A 9,829-nucleotide genomic window follows, 5' to 3' on the forward strand; every position below is an offset into this window, starting at 1 on the left:
ATGGCGAACCACTCGAAGGGCCCGCAGAACATCGTCCACAAACACCAGGAGTTGCTGGAGAAGAAGAGTGTGTTCACTATCGCCTACGGAGACGTCGAGACGCAGCAAATACAGCCGGACAGCAGTAGTTCTCCACCTTAAAATCCAGAAGATTTCTTCTAAAGATTATCTTATTCACATAAAACCATAGAGTACATAGAGTCGTAATGTAAATGGGAGAGCTGGCGCCATGTTCTGCTCGACGAATTCCGAGCCCGGTGTGCGCCGAGTTCGGGTCGCTTTTTCGATACATTTTCGATCCAAAATGGCGGTGTGGAATACGTGGTAATTCCTATCTCCTCTGTTGTTGTTGTTGTTGTTGTCATCGGATGGCCGGGTACCCGTGTATCGCAAACAATCGATTATGTATCGAAAAAGTGACCCGGCGTCACACAGGAGTCTCGGAATTCGGGACATGGAAAATGCTTAAAAGTGGCGCCAGCTCTCCCACTTACATTACGACTCTATGTACTCTATGCATAAAACCTTCGTAAATTAACCTTTTTCTTTCAAGGTCTGCCTGTATTTAGATGTATGTCGCGTCGCTTTTCATGTCTTCCAATTGGCTAACTCGTATGTACAGATTTTAGACAGTCGTAATTGTATTCCCGTCCCTCTGCCAAGTTTTCGACGTATTTTTATAGATATAAAAAGTTTACAGTATAACTGATCAGTGATCATCGTGAAGTCATGGCTCAGACTTTGCCAGAGCAAAATATTTATCGGTATCTATGTGTTCTTGAACTTGTGAGTGTGAGAATAGATGCGGAGAGTAAATGACCCTTGTTTCTATATATTACGATGACTTAAAAAAGTTGAATGAAACCCTCAAAAATATCATTATTTCTACTGTCAGGTGTTTTTTTGTGAACGTTTGTGACCGTTCACGGAAATGGGACGATTTTTTTTAACAGAGTTATTTTTGTCGCGTCAGGTCAAAAAATGAGTATTAAACTTTTGTTTAATCTACAAAAATTGCTCTTTGGTATCCCAAAAGAATATCTGCGAGCTGTTATTTTCTCCACTTCTGTGTCGATAGACGGCGTGATATTGCATTTCGATCCAACAATTTTGACCTCCGAACATGGTGTTTCAAACTGCGTAATTTTTTTAACCGTAAACATCAAACTGACAGACTGGACCTGGATTTACATTGTTGGACGTTTTTTGTGCCAAAAAGTTCGTGAAAAATTCTTTTCAGCGATGATATACCAATAACTCAATTTTAACTTTTTTAGGACTGCGGTTCCCTCTCCTTGGGACGGTCACATTAACGTACGTATATGGATTATTTTCTATTTTTTCAAACTTTTAAACTAATTTCTTAGAAATTATATTTTTCCGTGGCTTTTGAAAAATATTTCGCCAGTAACTTTCAGAGGATATGTACCATTCAATTTCCCCGTGTTTCTTTTTGTTTACTAATACAATCATCACAATCTTCAGAGCTCATAAAATGATCAGCAATATGTAATCATTGGATAGCTCTTGAGAAAAAAGGAGGTGAATCGCAGTTATCTCTAAACGATATTCATAAGACCTGTAATTGGACGTATTCAAATTAAGAAAGACCGTCTCTATTGTGACACGGGCACTGTTTACCCTGTCGCACATGAATCAATATGGTCCTCAAGGCCCAAGACACTATACAAATATGGTCTATTTGATTTAGATACCTGCGTCTATTATTATTCTATCTTGGATATTTTTTCAATCAAAAAAGAAGAGGAGAAAAGCTAATCAATGATGTTCATAACAAGCATTGCTTAGCTGAAATACTTAAGATCAGCAGAGATATATAACCTCTGTCTGTTTTCATTAATTATATTATCAAAAGTATTGGGATAAAATATGTATCACAAGGAGAAAAGATAAGAGAGACAAATAACAAACTTTTTTCTGTAAATTAGTTCAAGATTTAATACGTAGGTACGCTTGTCTTCTGGCCAAGTCTTGTATATTCTAATAAGTGGCCCATTTCCCACTATTTAAGTGCATGGTGATCATGATCATGTATATTTCAATATCCATGTAATTTCATCATTAAGTCAAGGATACTGCCAAATATAAGAATAATCAATTGTTTCTTCTAAATCAAATCATTACATTTTATGTTTGTACATTCATTGAAGAGTTATGAAATACATTTTGTTTTAAATTTTAAACTAAACGCATCTCTTTTTTCATTTTTTTAATCATGGCAAAAAAATTCATGGCAAAATTCACGATATGAATTGCGATCTGCGAGAAGAGCCGCAGTCTATATTACAATTTGAATGCCAGTATAGTATAAATCTGAAAGATCCTGTTGAATTTACTTTTTCTTCCCCTTCCCTTTTTTTTGAGGACGTGCTATTTTACTGAAATACTTGTATGGCCCTAAATGTCTTCGTACCATTGTGCCCCGCCACCAAGCTTGAATTTTCGTCGCCATCTTGTTCAAATATTCTTCTCTCTCCTTAGACCGCCTGAGATCCTCTTTCGTTGCCAAGTAGTCTTCTATTTCCTTCTGCCGCCCCGTAAACTTTAAAGAGCAAAATTTCAAGAAAATAAGTTCATCAGTCACTAATAAGTTGACAAAGTAAGCACGAAAGATGAGAGTGAAAGAAGAGGGGGGCAAAAGAAAGAGAGGGTAACTGGGACTGTTTGTGAGACAAGAGAACGGACCAGAATTACTTTTTTTATGAGCGGCCCCCTATAACAAAAATTACTTGTTTAACTTTTCTAACCTTTCGTAAAGTCTCCAAATAATTGAGATAGTGTGTCTCGTATGCGCATGCATACATACAACATGCCTACTTTTGGTTCGAAAATCCGAAATTTAGCGTTACATATTTTATGAACGGAACCTTGTAATAAAAATCACTCGTCTAACTTTTCTATCCTTGCGTTCAAGTCTCCAGAGAATTGGTAATAGTGTGTCACACGTGCATGCAGACAACATGCGCGCTGTTGGTCGACAAATTCGAAATTCAACCGTAGGTATTTTGGATTGCATTTTGCAAATAGAAACCAAGAGCATTGCAATGTTGGTAAAATTGTACAACTTCTTTCTAACTTATGACTGGCGCAAATGGCATAATTAATTTTTATAGCAGAGAGCCAATAATTGATACACATCGAAAACTTGCATTTTCTTTCAAGACTATTCACTGGAAAAAAAAACACATTGGAGTCTAGACTCTTGAAAACATTGACAAGAAAAAATACTCTCGATTCAATCGGATTTTTGCTTGAATCAAAACGAAATCCGCTTAAATTATGAGGCTTGGTTCTTGATTTAAGCTGGATTCTGATTGAATCAAGAGTACTTTTTCTTGTCAATGTTTTTAAGAGTCTGGACTCTAGATCCAATGTGTTTTTTTTCCAGTGTTCTTCGTGAAAGATTATGCAAAAATATTGGCTTAATGGCTTTTAAAAAACATGAATAAATTCGTACAAGGAAACCAACAAATCGCAGGCGACATCCATTCAAATGTGGACACAGCTGACGGAAATAGACCTCATGGGTTTTCCATGGAAGATATTATTCCTGTCCGAACCTTAAGAAAAACCGACGAAATTACTCACCTCTGAATTTAACCGCTCTAGTTTCTCCAATGCTGCGTTCCTTGTTTCCATCAAGGATGCTAATTCAGCCTCACGCTCGGCGATTTCCTCATCATACCGCTTCGTCCAATTTTCAATCTCATCTTTCAGTTTCTAACCAACAGATGCCAATGTGCACATCATAACTCATCTTAAATGCAAAAATAAATTTTAGACAGAAAAGGCATATAATGAATACGCAAAATGAAGTAAAAAATATTTTAAAACAAAAATATTCTAGACAGTGTGTGTCTAAAATACACGTAACATCCTTGAAACCTTCGATGACCTCATCCAGGAGACCATGTAATATCCCGCAGATACTTCTGAGTGGAGTGAAAGTCTTTTTGTGCCATCTTAGACCCCCCCTGATGAGGTGCCCTTGTGCCACCCCCTTCCCGAAAAATGTATGATCTGCCCATGACTGCGGGCCCCTCATTTTGTTGAGTGCGCCTTCAACAAGCGAGACGGCAATTTGAGCGGCTTAGGAGTACGAATAGTCGTATGCAGTAGTTTTGCTACTCTCGCTTAGTCCCGGCAAGGAATACCCGTCGATGACTATGCTTACTACCTTACTGCGTGTCTCTCATTCTATCGACTTCGCCTTCAATGAACGTGATGGTAATTTTGACGTATTTCTGTCAGACGGGGCTGTAGACGAGTGAGATAGCCTGTGTCAGACTATCAAAATACTCTCCATCAAAATGTCAAGGTCCAGAGCTGTGATTGGTCCAAGTCATCGAATTAGCCAATCACAACACCTGACCTTGATATTTTGATGGCTAGCTTTGATAGTGTGACACAGGCAATTCGGTGCAATTTTGGTAGGAGGTTGCACCATTACATCAACGATACTTCTCCTTTGTTCCGTACCGCAATAGCAAGATGGAGGTAGTTTTCTATCTCAGCGTCAACTCGATGTTCAGAATCGATGGCAGCGACCGCTTCCTGGACTTTCGTTTCGATTTTCGCCTCTTCCATTTGACACTTGAACATATTCTGCTGCTCTCGAGCATCTTCCCATCGCTCTGCTAAACTCATTCGCGCTGCGTTACACGAGAGCTCTCCTTGAATATCGTCCTACGTTATCAAAATAAAAAAGGACAATTTTAATTTTATTTCATCCGGGAATAAAATACTTAATACTTTATTAACTTTCGATTTGAAATTGTTATTCAGAGGAAACAGCTGCTAGCGCACGGACCTCCTCTCCGTCGCACGGTGGATCGAGTCAATAGGAGAGTTCGGACAAAATTTGGAAACTTTTAACGCTTAGAACTCCGTTCTTACAACACTTTGAGGTCCTAAAAGTGGTTCCATTCAAATTCTCGGGAAATTTTCTTCCAGAACCATCTCTTGAATTTCAAATATGACGAAATAAACATTAAATTTGCAGTTATGGTTAAAAATTTCATGTCCAACCTCTCCAATTGACTCGATCTACTGTGCGTCGGCTGTCGCCATTCATATGGACGTATTATTCTGCTAACCAGAACTATAGACGATTGAAAAAGATGGGGTGTGCTCTAGGAACCTGCTTAAAGCCTCGGTTCCGGTGGCTGTCGCGCCGCGTCATTTTCGCGCGCGAAGATGCCGCGCGGCAAAGTCGCGGGACCGCCGCGCCGCGCCGACAAGCGTTCCGAACGAAGCTCGGTTCGGGTGCCGATTGTTATCGTCTGGCGACTGGCGCCAGCCCTGCCGTGATAGCGAAGAGAGCCGTAAGTGCAAAATTTTCGAAATCGAGTTTTTCTTCAAAATTCGTCTAAACTCTTTTAGATGAAATGACTGACACAGCTAAAACAGCAAAATTCATCCTAATTTAATGAAAACGAGACGTGTGTAAAAGCAGTAAGTGCACAAAAAATGACACAGTTTTTTTTTCAAGACAGCCGTAGATGCATGAGAGCCAATGAAAACAGTGCTTTCCAGTGAAGTGCCGCCATCTTAAGATCAAATCAATTTCATTCCTTACAATTTTCACAGATTTTTCTCCGCGCGAAGAGGAAAAATCACCGGCGTTTTCACGAATTAAGGTTGAGTAGTTTTCCATTTAAAAAAGGATGTGTGACAGGAAGTTTGCGACGCTGCAAACCGGGATACGTGGTTTGGTAGTTTCACCGTCGATATAAAGAAAGAGCCGTCGTCCTAGAAGAAGTAGTTAGGTCAATTTGACCCGACTTGGGAACAGTGGCGTGGCGTGAACTGCGATATATCGATTGTTATGAAATTTAAACCTATGGTAAAGAATCGATTATTAAGGTGTTCGCTGCGAACACCCTGTTTATCGATCCTTTTTCATAGGTTTAAATGGCGTAACAATCGATATATCGCAATTCACGCCACGCCACTGCTTGGGATTCCCAAGAGTAATCGTCAAGAAAATATTTACTGGCACGACACAACTATCGCCAAAGCAAGTTTCTTCGACGCGTTTACTTCTTTTAAAAATTGGTTATTAATTTGGACACATCGTAGCATATTAAACTGAATGTAAAGTTAACCTTGACTTTTCTAAAATTTCAAAAATAAGAGACACCTCAAATACAACTATTCGCGCTGGATGATCGTCTATGTTGCATCTGCAAAATTGAGGATGCTATGGCGCGAGGCGTGAATCCGTTGTATGCTGACATGAGGAGCTGCTCAGATTCAGGAGGAAAGTTTAAAAAAAAAAGGGCCCATTTACACCATGTCCTATCTTCACCTGTGTTGCTCATGTAGCCTTTGAAGTACCACTACGAATAAAACAAACACAATATCGACGGTGTAAGTCGGCAATCACATAGCTCGGTTTGCGACGTCGCAGACTTCCTATCATACTTTATTTTTTAAACGGAAGACTACTCAACGGCAATTCTTTAAAACTGCCATGATTTTTCTTTTCTCTGCGAAGAAAATTCTGCAAAAACTTCAAGGAATGATGTCAATTTGTCATTTTCTCCTTTTAAATAAATGACATAGAGACGGAGATTTGCAGACACCGCACACGAGTTATGTGATTGCCGTCTTACACCGTCGATATGGAAATAGAACAAGGGAAAGGACGCTTGTTAATGACGGCGCAGAGATACAACTATTCATGCTTGATGGATGTCCGTGTTGCATCTGCAAAATTGAAGGTGCCATGGCGCGAGGCGTGAGCTTGCAATTCATGGAGCATCATATTTACGGCTTTGAAAATTTTGCCTCTTTTGTAAAAAAAAAAAAAAAAAAATGCCGAACTATTCCAAGCCACATTTATAACAAAAGTACGATACTTACCACGATCTCTGAGATCGTGTTTGTCTCCTCTTGCAAAGCTTGTTTTCCTGATCTAGTGATATCTTCAATACTTTTTTTGGCATTCTTGATTTCCACTAAAACCTGCGAATGTGATTCGTTTAAGTTGGCATTTTTGTGTTGTTGATCCGACTGTTTTTGAACATAAGCTTTGAGGCAACGGTAAGAACCACTTTCCAAGAGCTCATCTCGGGTTATGCGCAGAATTTGAGTTGTCGAATTCCTGAAATATGAACAACATCCCTATAGAATTTAACCAAGCTTTGTCTCTGTGTTATAAACGTGTTCCTTATTATGTTGTTTGTAATGTTAAGAGAACAATACTTGTCGATTAATGCGTTTGAAAATAGTCGGTTCACTTTCTCAAAGGAAATTATCGTGAAGATGATCAGGAAACCGTCAACCTGGAGTTACTCTTATATGAATTTCTCCTCACCTAGGTAATGCAACATGATGCACCTTTAACGTTAAAATATTTTCAAATGGTCAATTTTTGAAATTTTAAGTATTCTTCGTGCAAAATGACACTGAATTATATTTCAGGTTTAATTTTTTAGCCGGAAAAACCATATTGCTCGACTACTTTTAGGTACACTGAAAAAAATGTATGCACTCACGCTTCATAAATTATGGGTCGGGGCCACATACAGACCTGTGAAAAATTTGATGCCGACCTATGAATAGAGATAGAGTCCATTTTAGTATGAACAAATATTACATACGATGAGTATGTACTCTGAGTTCATTCCATACCGTATGGACCCAGCGTCTATACTGCATGGACCCAGAGCCTATACCGAATGGACCCAGAGTCCATACCGTATGAACGGTAAGTTCATACACATGCTTTTCCATACACGATATGTTTACGGCACATCTCTGCTGTAGTCGTGAAAGCCAGACGGTATGTACGAGCAGTTCATACCTTTAGATTATCCAAGCTGTATATGGACTCTCACTATACATTACAATTTTTTTCAGTGTACCTAGAATAAAGGAATTTTACCGAGTAAGAAAAGCGTTTCCCCTCTGAGAATTTGCTCTCACTGCTGGCTTATGAAGTTTTTCTACTATGATGAGTTTCTTCACGGCATCCTCCAAAACGCACACCAGACTGGCTATTTCAATCGGATTTTGAAATTTCAAAGCCATTTACACAACATCTTAAATCGAAATGATCTCTATCGTTAAGAATTGTTTCGATTTTCAGGCAGCGGACACGTGTAACACTTCCGGTTTCAATATTCCGACTGTTTACCATGGGTCGCCAAGGCAACCAGATACCTAATCATATTGTAACGTCGGGTTAGCTAGGATTGTTCTGTTGCGCGCGTGTCGTAATATATTACCGGCAACAAAAATATCAATATGACAAAAGAATTCCATGCAAGTGCGAGTAGTTGATGCCTCATATGAGTCGTTTCACTTTTGACGATAACATAGGAAAATATGAATGTTCATCATTCGTAGCATTTATTGGCGATCCCGACTTTCCGCAACATTGCTTTAATTGCCGACAGTTAAAACTCTGGATGCAGACAAGAAAACCACTAAGTAGACGAAAACACCTACGTCGCCTATAGAGGGGTAAATACGTCGTCACCTTCCAGGCAAAGTATCACAAGCGCCATGCGACGTTTAAAAATTTCCTCCGCCATTATATTTTTTTTACAGAGAAAATTGTTCAACGAAGCTGTCCGAAAATTACACCGAATTTTCTTTGTGCTGCCGATAAAATTTAGTGAAATTTTCGAACAGATTTAACCAACAATTTCTCAGTAAAAAAATAAAATGACGGCGGAAATTTTTAAACGTCGCATGGCGCTTGTGATACTTTGCCTGGAAGGTGACGACGATCTTCGTCTTCACTCCTTAAGGTTACTTAAGTCCGTCTAATTTGTACTTTTACTTTTTGTACCACGTCTGAAGTTTTAACGTCCTGGCATTTAAGCGATCTCGTCAGAGGCGGATCCACAATTTGGCAACAGCGAATTTCTTCCATTTAAAGCTATGCTATATAATCGATTCTTGTCGGAGCTCCTGGCCCCTCCTAGAATCGATACATTTCCATAGGTTCAAATGTAGAATAAACAATGTTGCCAATTTCCTGGATCCGCTGATGGATCTTGTGGAGCGTTGATATCGACGAGGCATGTTACAATTTTGGACTACCTACGCAGGAAAAAGTATCGAAAAACTGAGCAAGTTTAAGACTCTGAGGACAACAAAAAGGGCCAGAATAAAAGAGAGCATGGATTCGATCGACATGAATCGATCGAAAAATTGAAACGTGAACCGATCTACGTGAACCGATCGACTAACCCATGAATCGATCGATCAAACCTGTGCATCGATCTACAACTCCAGTAATCGATCAACAAACTCGTGAATCGATCGAAATTTGTCAATCAAATCGGTGTCAATTGAATCACTTCGATCAGTTCCTTATCTCGATCGATTCATCTCGTTCAAATTCATATCCTCCCAGAATAATCTCGCACTCATATCATACCAACGCGTTCAAATGATAAGTTTTCTACACACCTTAGGTGAAAAAATATTCTCAATTTTGAATATCCTTGGTTCGACTTTTGACCGAAATGCGTTAAATTGTCATACAAATAGACTGATTTGAAACTACAGGAGCGCGTATGTATCTCGGTGCTCGTTCTTGAATACTTTCCTAATTTTTCCAACCCATGTGAAAAATGTACTCGTTGAAAATTTCTAGCAAAAGAGTTGGTTTGTTCTCCTCTGATCAAATTGAATGGGAGCAGAGATTTTATGACACCAGAAACGCGGCACGGGTTCCTGATTTTTCTTCGTTGAAATATTCCTCTCAGCTACACAATAAAAAATGCTAAATAATCCAGCGAAAACTTGTGCACACACAAAGCAAGCAAAATAGCTCATACGTTTTTGA

The 9,829-nt window shown here is 39.2% G+C and overlaps 1 protein-coding gene across 1 annotated transcript; it reads right to left on the reverse strand.

The window, feature by feature from the left end:
• Positions 1-1,378: 1,378 nt before the first annotated feature.
• Positions 1,379-8,143, reverse strand: LOC140225773 (dynein regulatory complex protein 9-like). The gene is made up of 5 exons (XM_072305683.1): positions 7,913-8,143; positions 6,889-7,129; positions 4,501-4,707; positions 3,610-3,741; positions 1,379-2,563 (listed from the first exon to the last, which is right to left on the reverse strand). Exons 1-5 carry the CDS (start codon positions 8,056-8,058, stop codon positions 2,354-2,356), a joined length of 936 nt encoding a protein of 311 aa, XP_072161784.1. The 5' UTR covers positions 8,059-8,143; the 3' UTR covers positions 1,379-2,353.
• Between the last annotated feature and the right edge of the window lie 1,686 nt (positions 8,144-9,829).

Source organism: Bemisia tabaci, unplaced genomic scaffold, assembly GCF_918797505.1.
Source record: "Bemisia tabaci unplaced genomic scaffold, PGI_BMITA_v3".
Classification (NCBI taxonomy): domain Eukaryota; kingdom Metazoa; phylum Arthropoda; class Insecta; order Hemiptera; family Aleyrodidae; genus Bemisia; species Bemisia tabaci.

Coding starts and splice junctions, on each gene's coding strand:
- LOC140225773 (XM_072305683.1), bottom strand. CDS start 8,058: ATGGCTTTGAAATTTCAAAATCCGATTGAAATAGCCAGTCTGGTGTGC. Junction 4,708..6,888: donor ACACGATCTCAGAGATCGTG/GTAAGTATCGTA, acceptor TTGATAACGTAG/GACGATATTCAAGGAGAGCT. Junction 3,742..4,500: donor ACCTCCATCTTGCTATTGCG/GTACGGAACAAA, acceptor TCTGTTGGTTAG/AAACTGAAAGATGAGATTGA.